The 23,783-nt window shown below is 51.5% G+C and overlaps 1 protein-coding gene across 1 annotated transcript in view; it reads left to right on the forward strand.

Annotated features, from left to right (window-relative positions):
• Positions 1-23,783, forward strand: part of LOC140429943 (ciliogenesis and planar polarity effector 1-like) — a 687,141-nt gene that overhangs the window by 123,943 nt on the left and 539,415 nt on the right. The window contains exon 10 of the mRNA XM_072517533.1: positions 21,972-22,100. Within this exon, the coding sequence (XP_072373634.1) occupies positions 21,972-22,100 (129 nt within the window). The remainder of the gene's footprint in view (positions 1-21,971; positions 22,101-23,783) is intronic.

Raw genomic sequence — 23,783 nt, forward strand, 5'->3', positions numbered from 1 at the left:
CGCTCCTATCCAGAATCATCTTTGCAATCCTTTCCTCTACATCTCTGGAACTTTTCGGAGGCCTATAGAAAACCCCTAACAGGGTGACCTCACCTTTGCTGTTTCTAACTTCAGCCCATACTACCTCAGAAGACGAGTCCCCATCAAACGTCCTTTCTGCCACCGTAATACTGTTCTTGACTAACAATGCCACCCCTCCCCCTCTTTTACCACCTTCCCTGAGCTTACTGAAATATCTAAACCCCGGCACCTGCAACAACCATTCCTGTCCCTGCTCTATCCGTGTCTCCAAGGTGGCCACAACATCAAAGTCCCAGGTACCAACCCATGCCGCAAGTTCACCCACCTGATTCCAGATGCTCCTGGCATTGAAGAAGACATACTTCAAACCACCTTCCTGCCTGCCGGTACACTCCTGCAACTTTAAAACCTTACTCATGACCTCACTACTCTCAACCTCCTGTGTACTGGAGCTACAATTCAGGTTCCCAAGCCCCTGCTGAAGTAGTTTAAACCCTCCCGAAGAGCATTAGCAAATATCACCCCCCCCCCCCCCCCAGGATATTGGTACCCCTCTGGTCCAGGTGTAGACCATCCCATTTGTAGAGGTCCCACCTACCCCAGAATGAGCCCCAATTATCCAGGAATCTGAAACCCTCCCTCCTGCACCATCCCTGTAGCCACGTGTTCAACTCCTCTCTCTCCCTATTCCTCGTCTTGCTAGCACGTGGGACGGGTAACAACCCAGAGATAATAACTCTGTTGTCCTAGATCTAAGTTTCCACCCTAGCTCCCTGAATTCCTGCTTTACACCCCTATCCCTTTTCCTACCTATGTCGTTGGTACCTATGTGGACCACGACTTGGGGCTGCTCCCCCTCCCCTTTAAATATCCCCAAAACACGATCCAAGACATCACGCACCCTGGCACCTGGGAGGCAACACACCAACCGCGAGTCTCTCTCGTTCCCACAGAATCTCCTATCTATCCCCCTCACTGTGGAGTCTCCAATGACTAATGCTCTACTCCTCTCCCCCCTTGCCTTCTGAGCAACAGGGACAGACTCTGTGCCAGAGACCTGTATCCCATGGCTTACCCCTGGTAAATCCCCCCCCCCCCCAACAGTATCCAAAGCGGTATACTTGTTACTGAGGGGAACGACCACAGGGGATCCCTGTACTGACTGCTTCCTCCCAGCCCCTCTCACCGTCACCCATCTATCTTTATTCTTCTGAGTGACTACATCCCTGAAGCTTCTATCTATGACCACCTCTGCCTCCCGAATGATCCGAAGTTCATCCAGCTCCAGCTCCAGTTCCCTAACGCGGTTTCTGAGGAGCTGGAGATGGATGCACTTCCCACAGGTGAAATCAGCAGGGACACTGACGGCGTCCCTCACCTCAAACATTCTGCAGGAGGAACATTGCACTGCCTTCCCTGCCATCCCCTCTAGATAAAACAAGAAAAAGAAAGGAAGAGCTTACCTGATATTCACTCAGCCCTTTAGGTTAGAGGAGGTGGAAGGGTGGGGAACTTGGTGTCATCTGCAAATTGGAAGATATTACATTTTTTTCCTTTGTCTAATCATTGATATATATTGTGACTAGCTGGGGCCCCAGCACCGATCCCTGCGGTACCCCACTAGTCACTGCTGGGGTCCCAGCACCGATCCCTGCGGTACCCCACTAGTCACTGCTGGGGCCCCAGCACCGATCCCTGCGGTACCCCACTAGTCACTGCTGGGGTCCCAGCACCGATCCCTGCGGTACCCCACTAGTCACTGCTGGGGTCCCAGCACCGATCCCTGCGGTACCCCACTAGTCACTGCTGGGGTCCCAGCAACGATCCCTGCTGTACCCCACTGGTCACTGCTGGGGTCCCAGCACCGATCCCTGCAGTACCCCACTAGTCACTGCTGGGGTCCCAGCACCAATCCCTGCGGTACCCCACTAGTCACTGCTGGGGTCCCAGCACCGATCCCTGCGGTACCCCACTAGCCACTGCTGGGGTCCCAGCACCGATCCCTGCGGTACCCCACTGGTCACTGCTGGGGTCCCAGCACCGATCCCTGCTGTACCCCACTAGTCACTGCTGGGGCCCCAGCACCGATCCCTGTGGGACCCCCCCAGTCACTGCTGGGGTCCCAGCACCGATCCCTGCGTTACCCCACTAGTCACTGCTGGGGTCCCAGCACCGATCCCTGCGGTACTCCACTAGTCACTGCTGGGGTCCCAGCACCGATCCCTGCGTTACCCCACTAGTCACTGCTGGGGTCCCAGCACCGATCCCTGCGGTACCCCACTAGTCACTGCTGGGGTCCCAGCAACGATCCCTGCGGTACCCCACTAGTCACTGCTGGGGTCCCAGCACCGATCCCTGCGGTACCCCACTAGTCACTGCTGGGGTCCCAGCACCGATACCTGGGGTACCCCACTAGTCACTGCTGGGGTCCCAGCACCGATCCCTGCGGTACCCCACTAGTCACTGCTGGGGACCCAGCACCGATCCCTGCGTTACCCCACTAGTCACTGCTGGGGTCCCAGCACCGATCCCTGCGGTACCCCACTAGTCACTGCTGGGGTCCCAGCACCGATCCCTGCGGTACCCCACTAGTCACTGCTGGGGTCCCAGCACCGATACCTGGGGTACCCCACTAGTCACTGCTGGGGTCCCAGCACCGATCCCTGCGGTACCCCACTAGTCACTGCTGGGGTCCCAGCACCGATACCTGGGGTACCCCACTAGTCACTGCTGGGGTCCCAGCACCGATCCCTGCGGTACCCCACTAGTCACTGCTGGGGTCCCAGCACCGATCCCTGCGGTACCCCACTAGTCACTGCTGGGGTCCCAGCACCGATCCCTGCGGTACCCCACTAGTCACTGCTGGGGTCCCAGCACCGATCCCTGCGGTACCCCACTAGTCACTGCTGGGGTCCCAGCACCGATCCCTGCTGTACCCCACTAGTCACTGCTGGGGTCCCAGCACCGATCCCTGCGGTACCCCACTAGTCACTGCTGGGGTCCCAGCACCGATCCCTGCTGTACCCCACTAGTCACTGCTGGGGTCCCAGCACCGATCCCTGCGGTACCCCACTAGTCATTGCTGGGGTCCCAGCACCAATCCCTGCGGTACCCCACTAGTCACTGCTGGGGTCCCAGCACCGATCCCTGCGGTACCCCACTAGTCACTGCTGGGGTCCCAGCACCGATCCCTGCGGTACCCCACTCGTCACTGCTGGGGTCCCAGCACCGATCCCTGCGGTACCCCACTAGTCACTGCTGGGGTCCCAGCACCGATCCCTGCGGTACCCCACTAGTCACTGCTGGGGTCCCAGCACCGATCCCTGCGGTACCCCACTAGTCCCTGCTGGGGTCCCAGCACCGATCCCTGCGGTACCCCACTCGTCACTGCTGGGGTCCCAGCACCGATCCCTGCGGTACCCCACTAGTCACTGCTGGGGTCCCAGCACCGATCCCTGCGGTACCCCACTAGTCACTGCTGGGGTCCCAGCACCGATACCTCGGGTACCCCACTAGTCACTGCTGGGGTCCCAGCACCGATCCCTGCGGTACCCCACTAGTCACTGCTGGGGTCCCAGCACCGATCCCTGCGGTACCCCACTAGTCACTGCTGGGGTCCCAGCACCGATCCCTGCAGTACCCCACTAGTCACTGCTGGGGTCCCAGCACTGATCCCTGCGGTACCCCACTAGTCACTGCTGGGGTCCCAGCACTGATCCCGGCGGTACCCCACTGGTCACTGCTGGGGTCCCAGCACCGATCCCTGCGGTACCCCACTAGTCACTGCTGGGGTCCCAGCACCGATCCCTGCGGTACCCCACTAGTCACTGCTGGGGTCCCAGCACCGATCCCTGCGGTACTCCACTAGTCACTGCTGGGGTCCCAGCACCGATCCCTGCGGTACCCCACTAGTCACTGCTGGGGTCCCAGCACCGATCCCTGCGGTACCCCACTAGTCACTGCTGGGGTCCCAGCACCGATCCCTGCTGTACCCCACTGGTCACTGCTGGGGTCCCAGCACCGATCCCTGCAGTACCCCACTAGTCACTGCTGGGGTCCCAGCACCGATCCCTGCGGTACCCCACTAGTCACTGCTGGGGTCCCAGCACCGATCCCTGCGGTACCCCACTAGTCACTGCTGGGGTCCCAGCACCGATCCCTGCGGTACCCCACTAGTCACTGCTGGGGTCCCAGCACCGATCCCTGCGGTACCCCACTGGTCACTGCTGGGGCCCCAGCACCGATACCTGGGGTACCCCACTAGTCACTGCTGGGGTCCCAGCACCGATCCCTGCGGTACCCCACTAGTCACTGCTGGGGTCCCAGCACCGATCCCTGCGGTACCCCACTAGTCACTGCTGGGGTCCCAGCACCGATCCCTGCGGTACCCCACTAGTCACTGCTGGGGTCCCAGCACCGATCCCTGCGGTACCCCATTAGTCACTGCTGGGGTCCCAGCACCGATCCCTGCGGTACCCCACTAGTCACTGCTGGGGTCCCAGCACCGATCCCTGCGGTACCCCACTAGTCACTGCTGGGGTCCCAGCACCGATCGCTGCGGTACCCCACTAGTCACTGCTGGGGTCCCAGCACCGATCCCTGCGGTACCCCACTAGTCACTGCTGGGGTCCCAGCACCGATCCCTGCGGTACCCCACTAGTCACTGCCTGCCAATTTGAAAAAGACCCATTAATTGCGACTCTTTGTTTGCTGCCTGCCAGCCAGCTTGCTCTCCATCTCAATACACTGCCCCAATCCCATGAGCTTTAATTTTACACACCAATCTCTTCTGTGGGACTTTGTCAAACGCCTTCTGAAAGTCCAAGTGTATCACATCCACTGGCTCCCCTTCGTCAATTCGACTAGTTACATCCTCGAAGATTTGTCAAGCATGATTTCCCCGACATAAACCCATGCTGACTCTGTCCGATCCTGCCACTGTTTGCTCAGGGCTCGGCTGTAAAAACTTTGAAAATGGATTCATAGAATCACGGAATTTACAGTGCAGAAGGAGGCCATTCGGCCCATCGAGTCTGCACCGGCTCTTGGAAAGAGCACCCTACCCAAGCCCACACCTCCGCCCTATCCCCATAACTCAGTAACCCCACTTAGCCTTTTTTTTGGACACTAGGGGCTTTTCACAGTAACTTTGTTGCAGTGTTAATGTAAGCCTACTTGTGACAATAATAAAGATTATTATTATTATGGGCAATTTCACATGGCCAATCCACTTTACCTGCACATCTTGGACTGTGGGAGGAAACCGGAGCACCCGGAGGAAACCCACGCAGACACGGGGAGAACGTGCAGACTCCGCACAGACAGTGACCCAGCGGGGAATCGAGCCTGGGACCCTGGAGCTGTGAAGCAATTGTGCTAACCACTGTGCTACCGTGCAGCCCAAATTCTAATATTTTCCCCACTACTGACTTCAGGCTTACTGGTCTATAATTCCCTATTTCTCTCTACCTCCCTTTTTAAATAGTGGAGTTACATTAGCGACCCTCCAACCTGCAGGAACCGTTCCAGAGTCTATAGAATCCTGGAAGACGACCACCAATGCATCCACTATTTCTAGGGACACTTCTTTAAGTACTCTGGAATGTAGATTGTCAGGCACTGGGGATTCATCAGCCTTCAATCCAATAAATTTCTCCAACACCATTTCTTTACTAATATTGATCTCCTTCAGTTCCTCCCTCTCACTAAACCCTGAGTTCCCAACATTTCTGGTCTCTGATTTGTGTCCTCATTTGTGAAGACAGAACTGTGGTATTATAGGTATTACGGTACCTGAGAGGCTGAAGTACCATTGGTAGAACCTGTATGCTTGCTATTGGCTAGAGTGTACAATAGCCCCGCCCTGATAGGCAGGGTATAAGAGCCCGTGCCGTCCCAGCAGCCCTCATTCTGTACCTGAGCTGCTGGGGGAAACATCTAGCTTATTAAAGCCTTCAGTTGGACTACAACCTCATTTTAGTGGTCATTGATTGTGCATCAAGAACCAATGGATGTGTTTGGTTGCTCAGCCATTTCTTTGTCCCCTATTATACATTCCCCAGTTTCTGACTGTAAGGGACCTACATTTGTTTTCACCAATTCTTATCTCTTTATGCACTTATAGAGACTTTTACAGTCAGTTTTTTCTATGCAAACTTACTCTCGTACTCTATTTCCCCTATCAATTCCTTGGTCCCTCTAAACTGTTCCCAATCCTCAAACCTATTGATTTTCTTGGCCGATTTGTATGTTCTTCCTTGGTTCAAATACTATCCCTAATTTAGCTTGTAGCTGTGGATTGAGCATCTTTCCTGATTACGTTTGTGCCAGACAGGAATAATCAATTGTTGCAGTTCCTCCATGCGCTCCTTGAATGTTTGCCATTGCCTATCCACTGTCATCCCTTTAACTAACGTTCTCTAATTGATCAAGGCCAACTTGCACCTCATGCCATCGTAATTTCCTTTGTTAAGATTCAGGACCCAAGTCTCAGAATCAACTCCTTCACTCTCCACCTTGATGAAAAATTCTACCACATTATGGTCACTCATCCCCAATGGGTCTCGCACAACAAGATGGCCAATGATTCCGCCTCATTACACAGTGCCCAGTCTAGGATGGCTGTTGTCTCGTTGGCTCCTCAACATATTGATCGAGAAAACCATCCCATATACACTCCAGGAATTCCTCCTCTGTGGCATTGTTACTAATTTGATTTGCACAATCTATTGGCAGATTAAAATCATCCATAATTACAGATGTTCCTTTGTCGCATGCCTCTCTAATTTCCTGTTTAATGCCATTCCCAACATCACCTCTGTCATAATATACACCAGTATCATGGTGCAGACACACACACTGATGGACACACAGCGGGACCAATCAACACACACAACACCGCAGCCAATCACCAGTTAGAGCACACTCACTATAAAGACAGGGGGCATCAGTTTTCCCGCTCATTCGGGATGCAGCCTCCTACAAGGACAGAGCTTACAGCTTACAGCACAGATCTTCACCATGTGCTGAGTGCATAGACTGGTTCGGACAGGCATAGGTCTTTAGTTTAATCTAACATCGTGTTAACCCACAGTGAAAGTATGTTCAACAGTTTCTAGCTTAATAAAATAGTGTTGCACTATTTTAAGTGTTGGTGGCCTGTATGTGTTCCACGGATCCAGAGCACCCAACACATCATGATACCAGTAGTTGAGGGATGTTAGAACTTCTTAGACCTACCTGCAAGTGATCTGCCTTCCACCAGCATACAGCCATCCTGCAAAATGGACAGCGTCCGCCCGCCGCCGCCGCTCCGCATCACCGGTAACCTGGGGGCCAACTGGAAGATATTCAAACAACGCTTCCAGCTCTACCTGGAAGCCACAGACCGGGAAGCTGCCTCAGACACCAGGAAGATCGCTCTCTTCCTATCCACGGCCGGGGAACATGCCATCCACATTTTCAATTCTCTCACCTTTGCTGATGGTGAAGATAAATCAAAATTCAAGACGGTCCTCTTTAAGTTTGACACTCACGGCAACATCGAGGTGAATGAAAGTTTTGAGCACTGTGTATTCCAACAGCGTTTACAGGGTAAGGATGAACCTTTCCAGTCCTTTCTCACCCACCTCCGCATCCTTGCGCAGTCCTGTCGCTACGGGCCCACCTCCGACTCCATGATACGCGACCAGATCGTTTTCGGTGTTCAGTCGGGCCCCCTACGCCAGCAGCTCCTCAAGGTAAAGCAGCTCACCCTAGCGACCGCCATCGAGACCTGCGTGCTACACGAACACGCCACTAGTCGGTATTCCCACATCCAAGCGGCTGAAACGGCGCAGCAAGGTCCTCACGAGAGAACGGGTCCAAGCAATCGAGCAACTCCAGGGCCTCAGCCTGGATGAGGGCGGCCATTTCGCACGCTTTTCGCGGACTCCCGCGCTTGTGAAAAAATGAAAATGAAAATCGCTTATTGTCACAAGTAGGCTTCAAACGAAGTTACTGTGAAAAGCCCCTAGTCGCCACATTCCGGCGCCTGTTCGGGGAGGCTGGTACGGGAATTGAACCGTGCTGCTGGCCTGCCTTGGTCTGCTTTCAAAGCCGGCAATTTAGCCCTGTGCTAAACCAGCCCAGTGTACTAAACTTGTGCGCACCGAACGAGGGGACGGCGACGTTGAAGAACATACTGCGCAGGCGTGCACCACGTACGACCGCACCGCGCATACGCGGTGGCGCAGCGAACGTACTGACGCTACAACGTGTGGCAACTGTGGCTCCGCCCACTTAAAGCGGCAATGCCCTGCCAAATCCCGACGATGCCTGAGATGTGGCAAACTTGGCCACTATGCTGCTTTATGCAGATCAGCTCAGCCTGCCAATTCATATCATATTATTAAAACATGCTGCTGTGCAGAGAGACCTGGGTGTGCGAGTGCATGAGTCGCAAAAAGTTGGTTTACAGGTGCAACAGGTGATTAAGAAGGCAAATGGAATTTTGTTCATTGCTAGAGGGATGGAGTTTAAGACTAGGGAGGTTATGCTGCAATTGTATAAGGTGTTAGTGAGGCCACACCTGGAGTATTGTGTTCAGTTTTGGTCTCCTTACTTGAGAAAGGACGTACTGGCACTGGAGGGTGTGCAGAGGAGATTCACTAGGTTAATCCCAGAGCTGAAGGGGTTGGATTATGAGGAGAGGTTGAGTAGACTGGGACTGTACTCGTTGGAATTTAGAAGGATGAGGGGGGTTCTTATAGAAACATATAAAATTATGAAGGGAATAGATAGGATAGATGCGGGCAGGTTGTTTCCACTGGCGGGTGAAAGCAGAACTAGGGGGCATAGCCTCAAAATAAGGGGAAGTAGATTTAGGACTGAGTTTAGGAGGAACTTCTTCACCCAAAGGGTTGTGACTCTATGGAATTCCTTGCCCAGTGAAGCAGTTGAGGCTCCTTCATTAAATGTTTTTAAGATAAAGATAGATAGTTTTTTGAAGAATAAAGGGATTAAGGGTTATGGTGTTCGGGCCGGAAAGTGGAGCTGAGTCCACAAAAGATCAGCCATGATCTCATTGAATGGTGGAGCAGGCTCGAGGGGCCAGATGGCCGACTCCTGCTCCTAGTTCTTATGTTCTTATATTGCTCCAGCCAGCCTCGCAGGAATGTCCGGGCCATTCAACCCACGGTCCCCGAGTCCGATGCGGACCTACTACCCAATATTGACACCGACGACCCGAAGGCGCCTTTTCGAGTCGGCGTCGTTACAAAAAACAGGGTGTCGATCCAGACGATGAGTGGTGTGCCACCCTGACGGTCAACCCGTCCCAAATACGATTCCGCCTGGACACTGGTGCCTCCGCCAATCCCATTGCGCGGTCTGACCTCCAAAGCCTTTGTGTCAAACCAGCCATCCTGCCATCAGCCTACCAGCTACTGGATTACAATGGCAATGCCATTGCTGCCAGCGGCTCGTGCCAACTTGAAGTGACGCACAGGTCACGCAAAGCCATCCTTCCCTTTGAAATCGTGGACTCCTCGAAAGCCTCCCTGCTTGGCGCGCAGGCATGCAAGCTGTTGAACCTAGTTCAGAGAGTTCACTCTCTCTCTCCTGCTGACACGTCGGCCTTTCAGGACACCGACTTCAGGACGCAGCTCGACGCCATTATCAACCAGCACCACGACGTCTTCGAGGGCATGGGCACGCTCCCGTACACCTACAGGATTTTATTAAAACAGAATGCCACGCCTGTGGTGCACGCACCTCGCAGGGTCCCAGCACCCTTTAAGGACCGCCTCAAGCAGCAGCTGCAGGACCTCCAGAACCGTGGGCAGCACGGTAGCATTGTGGATAGCACAATTGCTTCACAGCTCCAGGGTCCCAGATTCGATTCCAGCTTGGGTCACTGTCTGTGTGGAGTTTGCACATTCTCCCCGTGTGTGCGTGGGTTTCCTCCGGGTGCTCCGGTTTCCTCCCACAGTCCAAAGATGTGCGGGTTAGGTGGATTGGCCGTGATAAATTGCCCATAGTGTCCAAAAGTGCCCTTAGTGTTGGGTGGGTTACTGGGTTATGGGGATAGGGTGCTCTTTCCAAGAGCCGGTGCAGACTCGATGGGCCGAATGGCCTCCTTCTGCACTGTAAATTCTATGATTCCATGAACCAAGGAGTGATTTCCAAAGTCACGGAACCAACCGACTGGGTCAGTTCCATGGTATGTGTAAAAAACCCTTCCGGCAAATTGAGAATTTGCATTGATCCCAAGGATCTAAATCCAATTCCCAAGCGCGAAGAGCTCACAGGCGAGATGGCTCGCGCCAAGCTCTTTACCAAACTCGACGCCTCAAAAGAATTCTGGCAAATCCAGCTCGATAAATCCAGCAGGAAACTTTGCACATTTAACACCCACTTTGGCAGATATTGTTACAACAGAATGCCGTTTGGGATCATATCTGCTTCAGAAGTGTTCCATAGGATTATGGAACAAATGATGGAAGATATTGAAGGTGTTCGCATATATGTTGATGACATAATCATTTGGTCCACCACCCCGCAGGAGCATGTTAGTCGCCTCCAGCGCGTATTCAGAGGTATACGTGAGCTTGGCCTCTGCCTCAACAGGGCCAAATGCTCTTTTGGTCAGACGGAATTCAAGTTCCTCGGGGACCACATTTCCCAATTGGGTGTGCAGCCGGATGCGGACAAGGTAGCTGCCATCACATCTATGAAAACACCAGAGGACAAGAAGGCGGTCCTCCGATTTCTGGGCATGGTCAATATTTTAGGGAAATTTATCCCTAACCTCGCCTCTCATACCACGGCTCTCAGGAACCTGGTCAGGAAGACGACAGACTTCCAATGGCTCCCTGCCCACGAGCGTGAATGGAGAGAACTCAAAACAAAACTGACCGCGGCCCCGGTCTTAGCTTTCTTTGATCCAGCAAAGGAGACCAAAATTTCGACCAATGCCAGTCAATCCGGCATTGGGGCAGTGCTCCTTCAACGTGATGAGGCCTCATCATGGGCCCCCGTTGCATATGTGTCACGTGCGAAGACCCCCACGGAGTAGCGCTACGCGCAGATAGAAAAGGAGTGCCTGGGCCTTCTGACCGGTGTGGTTAAGTTTCACGATTATGTCTACGGATTTCCTCAATTCACCGTCGAGACCGACCATCGCCCGCTGGTCAATATAATACAGAAAGACTTGAACGACATGACGCCTCGCCTCCAGCGTATTCTTCTCAAGCTCCAGCGATATAACTTCCAGCTGGTATACACCCCGGGCAAAGACCTCATCGTTGCTGACGCTCTCTCCAGGGCAGTCAACACTCCATGTGACCCAGCGGGATTTGTCTGCCTGGTTGACGCCCATGTGGCATTCGCGGCCTCCAATCTACCTGCCTCGGATGAACGCCTCGTCCAAATTCACTGCGAGACGGCGGCTGACCCCTTGCTACAGCGTGTCATGCGCCACCTAACGGACAGGTGGCTCAAGGGCCAATGCCCTCAGTTCTATAATGTCAGAGATGATCTGACAGTAGGAGACGGGGTTCTCCTAAAACTGGACCGCATTGTCATCCCGCACAGCATGCGCCAGCTTGTCCTGGAACAACTACACAAGGGCCACCTTGGCGTGGAAAAGTGCCGCCGACGTGTCCGAGAGGCAGTGTACTGGCCCGGCATTAATGAGGACATCGCCAACACAGTGCTCAACTGCCCCACATGTCAGCGCTTCCAGCCGGCCCAACCACGTGAGACCCTGCAGCCGCATGAGTTGGTCACGTCCCCTTGGACCAAGGTGGGCATCGACCTGTTCCACGCGCTGGGTAGAGACTATGTCCTGATCATGGACTACTTTTCGAATTACCCGGAGGTGATACGGTTGCACGACCTCACCTCGTCTGCAGTCATTCGTGCATGTAAAGAAACCTTTGCTCAACACGGCATCCCGCTCACGGTTATGTCGGACAATGGCCCCTGCTTCGCCAGCCAGGAATGGTCCAACTTTGCCAGGCGGTACAATTTTGCCCATGTGACATCCAGTCCCCGTCAAACCGCTCCTATGCAAGGCTGCCGATACTGGGTCCGATTTCTACCTTGCCTTGCTGGCCTATCGCTCCACCCCACTGGCCACTGGTCTGTCGCCAGCCCAGTTACTCATGGGTCGTACACTGAGGACGACGGTGCCGTCCATCCATGTCCCAGACCTCGACCACGTTCCGGTCCTTCGCCGGATGCAGCTGTCTCGTGCACAGCACAAGGCGGCTCATGACTCCCGTGCAGCTGATCTCCCTGCTCTGGCTCCAGATGACAACGTCCGCGTCCATCTTCCGGGTGGGGGCTGGTCTGCAACCGCTGTGGTCCATCGGCAGGTGGCTCCCCGCTCGTTCCTGGTTCGTCTACCAGATGGCTCTATTCTGCGCCGCAATTGGCGCGCCCTTCGTCTCATTCCACGCTCGCCACGTGATCCTCCAGTGTCGCCTCGCCCTCCTGCTGACCCTGCCACGGACTGTGCAGAGCTCCCTGTTACTCTGCCTCCCTCTGACTCTGACTCAGTCCAGCCCGCTCCTGAACCGGCGGCTCTCGACCCACCCTTGAGGCAGTCAACCAGAATTCGTCTCCCACCTCAGAGACTTAATTTATGAACTTTGCGGACTTCTAGACTCTCTGAATTGTATCGTTGCTTTGTTTGATCGTTTCCCTGGTTTGTATATAGTGTTGATCTCGTTACTCTTGTTGCACACTGCTTCTCTGCACCAGGCACCTTCCCATGTAAATACCTTAGTTCTCATGTACGTCGTCCTGTAAATATGTCTTTGCACCCCACACGTAGTTAGGAACATTCTCACCACACATTATTTATTGCCACACACATACATTCTTTTAAAAAAGGGGGATGTCATAATATACACCAGTATATCATGGTGCAGACACACACACTGATGGACACACAGCAAGACCAATCAACACACACAACACCGCAGCCAATCACCAGTTAGAGCACATTCACTATAAAGACAGAGGGCATCAGTTTTCCCGCTCATTCGGGATGCAGCCTCCTAGAAGGACAGAGCTTACAGCTTACAGCACAGATCCTCACCATGTGCTGAGTGCATAGACTGGTTCGGACAGACATAGGTCTTTAGTTTAATCGAACATCGTGTTAGCCCACAGTGAAAGTATGTTCAACAGTTTCTAACTTAATAAAATAGTGTTGCACTATTTTAAGTGTTGGTGGCCTGTATGTGTTCCACGGATCCAGAGCACCCAACACATCAACCACTACAATTTGGGGGTCTATATACAATCCCACTAATGTTTTTTCTGCCCCTGGTGTTTCTCAGTTCTACCCATACAGATTCCACATTGTCAGAGCTGCTATTGCGTCAATGTCCTCTGTAACCAGCAGGGCCACGCCACCACCTTTTCCTTTATGCCTGTCCTTCTTAAATACTGAGAACCCTGGAACATCCCATCCCTGGTCACCCTGCAGCCATGTCTCTGTAATCCCAACTATATCAGACCCATTTATATCTGTCTGCGCGATTAGTTCATCCACTTTATTGCAAATACTCCACGCATTAAGGCACAAAGCCTTTAGGCTTGTCTTTTTAACATTACTTGTCTCGTTCCCAATATTTTTCACTGTTTGAATCTGGCTCTTAGTTTCTCAGCCTATCACTTATCTTATTCCTCTTTCTGCCTTTTGTTTTTGTCCTCGTTTCCTCCTCCTCTGATGGGTTCCCATCCCCCTGCCATTTTAGTTTAAACCCTCCCCAACCACTCCAGCAAATACTCCCTCTGGGACATCAGTCCTAGTCTTGACCAGGTGTAACTTGTCCAGTTTGTACAGGCCCCACCTCCCCTAGAACCGGTTCCAATGCCCCAGGAAGCTGAAACTCTCCCCGTCGCACCATCTCTTCAGCCACATATTCATCCGATTATGACAGATCCTCCATCTCAATGCCATCCCCCCCATACTCCTTGATGCCTTAAAACCTCTGAGTGAAGACGTTTCTCCTCACCTCAGTCCTAAATGACCGACCCGTCACCCTGAGACTCTGACCCCTTGCCCTATACCCCCCCACCCTGCCCCCCCAGCCAGAGGAAGCAACATCCCTGCATCCGGCCTGTCCAGCCCTGTCAGAATTTTCTATGTTTCAGTTCGATCCACTCTCAGTGATCTCAACTCCAGTGAATACAGAACCAGTCAGCCCAATCACTCCCCATACAACAACCCTGCCTTCCCAGGAATCAGTCTGGTGAGCCTTCACTGCGCTCTGTCAATGGCAGGTTTATCCTGTCTGAGATAAAGAGACTAACAGCTCACACAATACTGCCGGTGTGATCTCACCAAGGTCGTGTACAGCTGCAGTAAGACATCCCTGCCCCTGTACTCCAGTTCTCTAACAATGAAGGCCAACATACGATTGTCTTCTTTACCGCTTGCTGTACCTAATGCGCTGACTTTCAGTGATTGGTGTACACGGAAACCCAGGCCCCTTTGCACATCAACATTTCCCAATCAATTTTGCATGGCTGGGGTCCAATCGCTGATCCATGTGGGTCTCCATATGCCACTCTGAAAAAGACCCATTTATTCCGACTCTTTTCTGTCTGCTAACCAATTCTCAATCAATGTCAATATATTACCACCAATCCCCTGTGTTTTAATTTTGCACACTTATGTGGAACTTTATCGAAAGCGTTCTGAAAATCCAAATATACCACATACATTGGTTCCCCCTTATCTATTCAGCTAGTTACATCTTCAAAAAGCTCCAGTTGGTTTGTCAAACATGATTTCCCTGTCATAAATCCATGCTGACTTTGTCTAACCCTATTGCCCTGTTACCCCCATCCTTTATAATAAACTCTAGCGTTTTCCCATTGACTGATGGCTGACTACTTTGTAATTCCCGGTTTTCCCACTCCCTCTTTTTAAACAGCGGGGTTACAGTTGCCACTCTCCAATCTGTTGGGATTGTTCCTGAATCTTCAGAATTTTGAACGATGACAACCAACACGTCCACTATTTTCGTGGCCACTCCCTTTAGTATCCTGGGTTGTAGATTATCAGATCCTGGGGATTTATCAACTTTCAGTCCCATTCATTTCTCCATTATTTGTTTAGCAATAACAATAATCGTTTATTGTCACAAGTAGGCTTCAATGAAGTTACTGTGAAACGCCCCTAGTCACCACATTCCGGCGCCTGTTCGGGAATACTAATTTCCTTCAATTCCTCCTTCTCACTCGGCCCTTGATTCTCCAGAATTTCTGGGGAGTTCTTTGTATTTTCCTCCGTGAAGGCAGAACTAAAGCAGTTGTTTAATTGCTCTGCCATTTCCTTGCTTTCTATTATAAATTCTCTTCTTTCGGACTGTAAGGGGCCTGCGTTTATTTTTGCTAATCTTTTTCTTTTTGCATGCTTCCAGAAGCTTGTACAGTCTGATTTCATGTTACTTTCACTTGCAAGTTTATTCTCTCTCTGTTTTTTCCCTCTTAATTAATCTCTTTGTCTTCCTTTGCTGAGTTCTGCACTTCTCCCAATCCTCAGACTTGCTACTTTTTCTGGCAACTTTATAAGACTCCTCAAGATTTAATGCTACCCATAATTTCTTTTGTTAGTCATGGTTGGGGTACAATTCTTGTTGTGCTTTTGTGCCAGACAGGAATGTATAACTTTTACAATGCATACATTCATTCCTTAAATATTCACCATCATGCCTTTTAACAAAGGTCCCCAAACTATCTTAGCCAACTCGCACCTCATACCTGCGTAGTTTCCTTTGCTTAAATTCGGACCCTAGTTTTGGATCAGACTTCTTCACTTTCCATCCGAATGAAGAATTCTATCATGTTCTGGCCACTGTTTGCTAAAGGATCCTGCGCATAATTATTAATTAACTCCTTCTCAACAATACCAAATCAGGACTAGCACATTTCCAAGTCGGTTCCTTAACATCCTAGTCTGAAAAACCCATCTCATTCACATCCCAGGGAGTCACCCAGCACAGTATTATTGCTAATCTGGTTTGCCCAGTCTATGTGTAGATTAAAGTCATCAGCACCCATGATTACTGGAGCACCCTTGTTCCATGTATCTCTAATTTCCTGTGTAATGCCATCCCCTCCCTTAACACGATTGTTTGGAGGCCTATAGCACAGACTGATTCTACACCTAGATTTTCAAAGTCAATATCCTCTCTCACGATTGGATTGAACGACCCCACCCCATCCCCTATTCCGTTTTGCCTGTCCTTCTTGAATATCGATGACTTTGGATATTCAGTTCCAAGCCTCAGTCACGGAGTGCAATTCTGGTCGCCACATTATAGGAAGACTGTGATTGCACTGGAGGGGGTGCAGAGGAGATTCACCAGGATGTTGCCTGGGATGGAACATTTCAGTTATGAAGAGAGGTTGGATAGGTTTGGGTTGTTTTCGAGGTGGACAATATTATGAGGGGCATGGACAGGGTGGATAGGGAGCAGCTGTTCCCCTTAGTTGAAGAGTTGGTTACAAGGGGGACACAAGTTCAGGGTGTGGGGTGGGAGATTTAGGGGGATTAGAGGAACAACCTTTTTACCCAGAGGGTGGTGAGGGTCTGGAACGCAAGGCCTGGGAGGGGGGCAGAGGCGAGTTGCCTCACATCCTTTAAAAAGTACCTGGGTGAGCACTTGGCGTGTCTGAACATTCAAGGCCACATCTTGGCAACTGGTATTAAGATTGGCAGATCAGGTGCCTTTAAGCGGTGGTGCAGCCTCGATGGGCCAAAGGGGCCTTTTCTGCACGGGATTTTTCCGTTATTCTGTGATTGCAATCATGTCGTATCTGTTTATATCTATTTCTGCTGTTAATTCATCGACCTCATTGTGAATGCTCCAGGCATTCAGATACAGAGGGCGCGATTCTCCACTCCCGCGCCGGTTGGGAGAATCGCCTGGGCCGCCAAAATTTCCCGGGACGCCGGTCCGACGCCCTCCCGCGATTCTCCCAAGCGGCGGGAACGGCCCCGTCGAGTTCCGCGGGCCGCAGGCCGGAGAATCTCCGGAGACACCCAAAATGGGGGTTCTCCGGCACCCCCGCTATTCTGAGGCCCGGATGGGCCGAGCGGCCAGGCCAAAACGGCGGGTTCCTCCCGGCGCCGTCCACACCTGGTCGCTGCCATCGGGAACAGCGCGCGAACGCTGGGGGGGGGCGGCCTGCGGGGGGGCGAGGGGGGATCCTGCACCGGGGGGTACCTCAAATGTGGGGAGGCTCGCGATCGGTGCCCACCGATCGTCGGACCGTCCTCTCTGAAGGAGGACCTCCTTCCTTCCGCGGCCCCGCAAGATCCGTTCGCCATCTTCTTGCGGGGCGGACTTAGAGAGGACGGTAACCACGCATGCGTGGATGACGCCAGTTATGCGGCGCCGGCTGCGTCATCTATGCGGCGCCGCTTTTACACGGCGACAAGGCCTGGCGCGTGTAGATGACGCGGCCCCGATCCTAGCCCATTGTCAGGGCCTGGATCGGTCGGGATTGGGGCCGTTTCGCGCCGTCGTGAACCTCGACGGCGTTCACGACGGCGCGGCCACTTCGGCGCGGGAGTGGAGAATCCCGCCCAGTGCCTTTAGATGTGTCTTTTGAACAATTTCACACAGTACCTTTTACTGTGGTCGTGTTTGCTGCTAGCTCTTGTTTCCTCTGCCTTCTGCTTTCCACTTTCCTGAATTTCATCTCAATGTTTGTTTCTTTCTCTTTTGTCTCCGCACTGAGATTCCGAACCCCCTGCCACTCCAGATTAAACCCACCCCAACAGTACTCACAAATACCCCTGCAAGGATAATGGTCCTGGACGTGCTGGGGTGCAATCTGACCAGCTTTTCCAGGTCTCATGGTCTTGGACCTTGCTACATTTCCCAGAGAAATCACATCCTCCAAAATAAAAATCTGTTACAGACGGAGATTGACCCGAGGGACTCCTACTCTACCTGCCTACTGCGTTTCCTGTTAGACTCTACCTGCCTACTGCGTTTCCTGTTAGACTCTACCTGCCTACTGCGTTTCCTGTTAGACTCTACCTGCCTACTGCGTTTCCTGTTAGATTCTATCTGCCTACTGCGTTTCCTGTTAGATTCTACCTGCCTACTACTTTTCCTGTTAGACTCTACCTGCCTACTGCTTTTCCTGTTAGACTCTACCTGCCTACTGCGTTTCCTGTTAGATTCTACCTGCCTACTGCGTTTCCTGTTAGACTCTACCTGCCTACTGCGTTTCCTGTTAGACTCTACCTGCCTACTGCGTTTCCTGTTAGATTCTACCTGCCTACTGCGTTTCCTGTTAGACTCTACCTGCCTACTACGTTTCCTGTTAGATTCTATCTGCCTACTGCTTTTCCTGTTAGACTCTACCTGCCTACTGCGTTTCCTGATAGACTCTACCTGCCTACTGCTTTTCCTGTTAGACTCTACCTGCCTACTGCTTTTCCTGTTAGACTCTACCTGCCTACTGCGTTTCCTGTTAGACTCTACCTGCCTACTGCGTTTCCTGTTAGACTCTACCTGCCTACTACGTTTCCTGTTAGACTCTACCTGCCTACTGCGTTTCCTGCTAGACTCTACCTGCCTACTGCGTTTCCTGTTAGACTCTACCTGCCTACTACGTTTCCTGTTAGATTCTATCTGCCTACTGCTTTTCCTGTTAGACTCTACCTGCCTACTGCTTTTCCTGTTAGACTCTACCTGCCTACTGCTTTTCCTGTTAGACTCTACCTGCCTACTGCGTTTCCTGTTAGACTCTACCTGCCTACTGCGTTTCCTGTTAGACTCTACCTGCCTACTACGTTTCCTGTTAGACTCTACCTGCCTACTGCGTTTCCTGTTAGACTCTACCTGCCTACTGCGTTTCCTGTTAGACTCTACCTGCCTACTACGTTTCCTGTTAGATTCTATCTGCCTACTGCTTTTCCTGTTAGACTCTACCTGCCTACTGCTTTTCCTGTTAGACTCTACCTGCCTACTGCGTTTCCTGTTAAACTCTACCTGCCTACTGCTTTTCCTGTTAGACTCTACCTGCCTACTGCGTTTCCTGTAAGACTCTACCTGCCTACTGCGTTTCCTGTTAGACTCTACCTGCCTACTGCTTTTCCTGTTAGATTCTACCTGCCTACTGCTTTTCCTGTTAGACTCTACCTGCCTACTGCTTTTCCTGATAGACTCTACCTGCCTACTGTGTTTCCTGTTAGACTCTACCTGCCTACTGCTTTTCCTGTTAGACTCTACCTGCCTACTGCGTTTCCTGTTAGATTCTACCTGCCTACTGCGTTTCCTGTTAGACTCTACCTGCCTACTGCTTTTCCTGTTAGACTCTACCTGCCTACTGCGTTTCCTGTTCGACTCTACCTGCCTACTACTTTTCCTGTTAGACTCTACCTGCCTACTGCGTTTCCTGTTAGACTCTACCTGCCTACTGCGTTTCCTGTTAGATTCTACCTGCCTACTACGTTTCCTGTTAGACTCTACCTGCCTACTGCGTTTCCTGTTAGACTCTACCTGCCTACTGCGTTTCCTGTTAGACTCTACCTGCCTACTACGTTTCCTGTTAGATTCTATCTGCCTACTGCTTTTCCTGTTAGACTCTACCTGCCTACTGCGTTTCCTGATAGACTCTACCTGCCTACTGCGTTTCCTGTTAGACTCTACCTGCCTACTGCTTTTCCTGTTAGACTCTACCTGCCTACTGCTTTTCCTGTTAGACTCTACCTGCCTACTGCGTTTCCTGTTAGACTCTACCTGCCTACTGCGTTTCCTGTTAGACTCTACCTGCCTACTACGTTTCCTGTTAGACTCTACCTGCCTACTGCGTTTCCTGTTAGACTCTACCTGCCTACTGCGTTTCCTGTTAGACTCTACCTGCCTACTACGTTTCCTGTTAGATTCTATCTGCCTACTGCTTTTCCTGTTAGACTCTACCTGCCTACTGCGTTTCCTGTTAGACTCTACCTGCCTACTGCTTTTCCTGATAGACTCTACCTGCCTACTGCTTTTCCTGATAGACTCTACCTGCCTACTGCGTTTCCTGTTAGACTCTACCTGCCTACTGCTTTTCCTGTTAGACTCTACCTGCCTACTGCTTTTCCTGTTAGATTCTACCTGCCTACTGCGTTTCCTGTTAGACTCTACCTGCCTACTGCTTTTCCTGTTAGACTCTACCTGCCTACTGCGTTTCCTGTTAGACTCTACCTGCCTACTGCTTTTCCTGTTAGACTCTACCTGCCTACTGCGTTTCCTGTTAAACTCTACCTGCCTACTGCTTTTCCTGTTAGACTCTACCTGCCTACTGCGTTTCCTGTTAGACTCTACCTGCCTACTGCGTTTCCTGTTAGACTCTACCTGCCTACTGCTTTTCCTGTTAGATTCTACCTGCCTACTGCTTTTCCTGTTAGACTCTACCTGCCTACTGCTTTTCCTGATAGACTCTACCTGCCTACTGTGTTTCCTGTTAGACTCTACCTGCCTACTGCTTTTCCTGTTAGACTCTACCTGCCTACTGCTTTTCCTGATAGACTCTACTTGCCTACTGCGTTTCCTGTTAGACTCTACCTGCCTACTGCGTTTCCTGTTAGACTCTACCTGCCTACTGCGTTTCCTGTTAGACGCTACCTGCCTACTGCTTTTCCTGTTAGACTCTACCTGCCTACTGCGTTTCCTGTTAGATTCTACCTGCCTACTGCGTTTCCTGTTAGACTCTAACTGCCTACTGCGTTTCCTGTTAGACTCTACCTGCCTACTGCGTTTCCTGTTAGACTCTACCTGCCTACTGCGTTTCCTGTTAGACTCTACCTGCCTACTGCTTTTACTCTTGTCTGGCAGTCACCCTGCGTCTGCAATCCTGAACTGCAGCGTGACCACCTCACTTTCCGTACTATCCACAAAGGTCTCAGTTTTGTGGATTCTCCGCAGTGACTCCAGCTCTAGCTCAGAAATAAGATTCTGAATATCTGTGGCTGGAGACACTCCTTGCAGATGTGGTCACCCTGGACACTGGAAATGTCCCTGACTTCCCACATTGCACAGGAAGAGCATTCCATGTGACCTCGCTTCCCTGTCAAGACTTACCTTTGAATTACTCCCATTATTTTTATTGCCTCTAGTTTAGAGAATATTAAAGACCATAGAAATATTCACCAGGTCCTTCTTACCAAGTCCTATCTGTGAGTTGGATAAGTGGTTTGGGTGGGTAGGTGGGTATGGTGCTAGCCGGTTGTAGCCGGCAGTAGTTGGAACGGGTTTGGGGGGGGGGGTTGCTGGGGTGGGGGCAGGGACGGTGTGAGTGACAGGGAGATTATTTCTGGACATAGATGAGGTTTTAATCTCTGTAACGTGTCCTGGGTTTCTACCAATGGACTGTTGCTAATCTCCGACTCTAGCTCAGAATTGGTGACACCAGCACTGGGTCCGAGGGAGAAGAGATGTTGCCCGTTGGAATTTGAAACAACCCAGGAACAGTTGAACAATGTGCTGGTTAGGTACATTGGCTAAATTGCCCTTAGTGTCCAGGAATATGTAGGTTTGGTGGGGTTACAGGGATAGCGCTGGGGAGGGGGGCCTAGGTAGGGTTTTCTTTCAGAGGGTTGGTGCAGACCAGTGTTGAATGGTCTCTTTCTGCACTCGCGGGATTCCACGGTTCTAACTTCCTACGGAGGTCCGTGCGTCAGGAATTCCATGGCTCCCAAAGGGCATCTCAATCATTCATCCAGTTTCTGACGATCCCAAGACCTGAAGATTTGGTCCAGAACATTGTCTCGAATTCCTAACCCTAACTTTGATGTTTTACTTTTGTACAAAACCTTATCAGATGCATTTTGGAAATCCATGAAAAACTGTGACTGAGAAATGTCTCTGCATTCGTCAGTTTGGTCTGTTTTTAACTTCCCATGCTTGTTCTCTGGTGCAATCTGTCTGTTCTATTTGCAGAACAAAGATGTGAAGTTACAGCACATGTCTTCCCTGCAAAGAAATGTCCTGCAGGAATGGGATAGGCAGGGGCCTGGCTCATGGACGTCACCTTCGTTCTTGCAGGATGAGACACCAGCATGTGATCAGGTACGGTTCATATCGACACAGCTCTGCTGTCCAGTAGCGAGTGTTTATCAATGTGCTAACTCCTGTCTCTTGTTAAAATCAGCGTCCAGTATTTGAACAGGTGTGACTGTGATTTGCTCCCACTCCCTTTTACGAGCGGGAGCAATGAGCTAACACCGTGTTTCTGCTGGCACGACGTGGAAACTGCAGAATTGTACTTTATGCTTCACCAACCACAGTTTGTGTGGGTTGTTGTGCCTCTGGCGAGGGAATCACTGCCGTATCACTTACCTTCTTCCAAGCAGGAGGTGAGGGTGAGCCGAGAGGACATGCTTGCCATTTAAACTATCATTTCATACAGGCAGAAATTTGCCTCCATATTGGATCTTCTATCTCCCTCTCACTATTTGGGAGTCTGTAGTAAACTCCCAGTAATGTGACTGGCCCGTTTTTATTTCCATGTTAAACCCACAAAGCCTTGTTTGTTGACCTGTTCAGTCTATCATCGCTTCTCACAACAAGAATGGATTCTTTCACCATTACTGCGACTCCGCCTCCTTGGGTATCTCCCCCTCTGTCCTGCCTGAAAACTCTGGAGGCGATTCTCCGATATGGAGGCCAAGTGTTCGCGGCGTCGTGAACGCCAGATGTGCGCCGCGCATGCGCAGTTGGGCCGCGCCATCCTGCGCCTGCGCGGGGAACGTATTACGCACGCCGGCCCCTCACCAACATGGCGCCGGTGTTTTGGGGCCGCGCGCGGAAGGATGTAGGCCCGGGGGGGGAGAGGCCGGCCCGCCGATCGGTGGGCCCCGATCGTGGGCCAGACCCCATCGGAAGTCACCCCGGTGAAGGAGCCCCCCTCCCTCCCCCACAGGCCACCCCCCAGCGTTCCCGCCGGCAGCGACCAGGATGCACGGCGCTGCTGCCATCACAGTCATCATAACTGGTTCATGTCATCACTTATTTACCTGTTTTTGTTCAATTTTTCTTTAACACTGTACAGAAAATATGTAACACGAAGAAAGGGGGGATGTGGTTATATGCATCACTGTAAATACACAAGGGGTTAATGTAAATACACTATGACTAAGTAAACACTAGAGGGAGCACCAGAGACATCATGACATGCAGACATACAGCTCATGAACACATAGAATAGGACACTACCAATGGGCAGTCAAGACACCCAGAGGTGACACTACCACAAGGGGGCATTAGACCAACCCATACATAAGGACAGGGCACACATGCTCTGTCTCTTTCCACAGGCATGTGCCATGTGTCCTACCTGCGCCCTTGATTCGTCCACCTTGGTTGTAATACTCCTTGCATTGAAGTAGAAACAGTTTAACCCTGTCATTGCGAGACATTTTTTAACCCTTGCTGCCCCTGTAATTCCGAGTCTATCAATACATCTTCTACTCACTGGCTAATGCTCTACCTCCATTTTCCTGATCTGATTTTGACCTTTCTGATCCTACTAATTGGAGGGCTGTGACCAGTGGTGTTCTGCAGGGATCAGTGCTGGGACCTTTACTGTTTGTAGTATATATAAATGATTTGGAGGAAAATGTAACTGGTCTGATTAGTAAGTTTGCAGACGACACAAAGGATGGTGGAATTGCGGATAGCGATGAGGACTGTCAGAGGATACAGCAGGATTTAGATTGTCTGGAGACTTGGGCGGAGAGATGGCAGATGGAG

The sequence above is a fragment of the Scyliorhinus torazame genome, chromosome 9 (assembly GCF_047496885.1).
Source record: "Scyliorhinus torazame isolate Kashiwa2021f chromosome 9, sScyTor2.1, whole genome shotgun sequence".
NCBI lineage: Eukaryota > Metazoa > Chordata > Chondrichthyes > Carcharhiniformes > Scyliorhinidae > Scyliorhinus > Scyliorhinus torazame.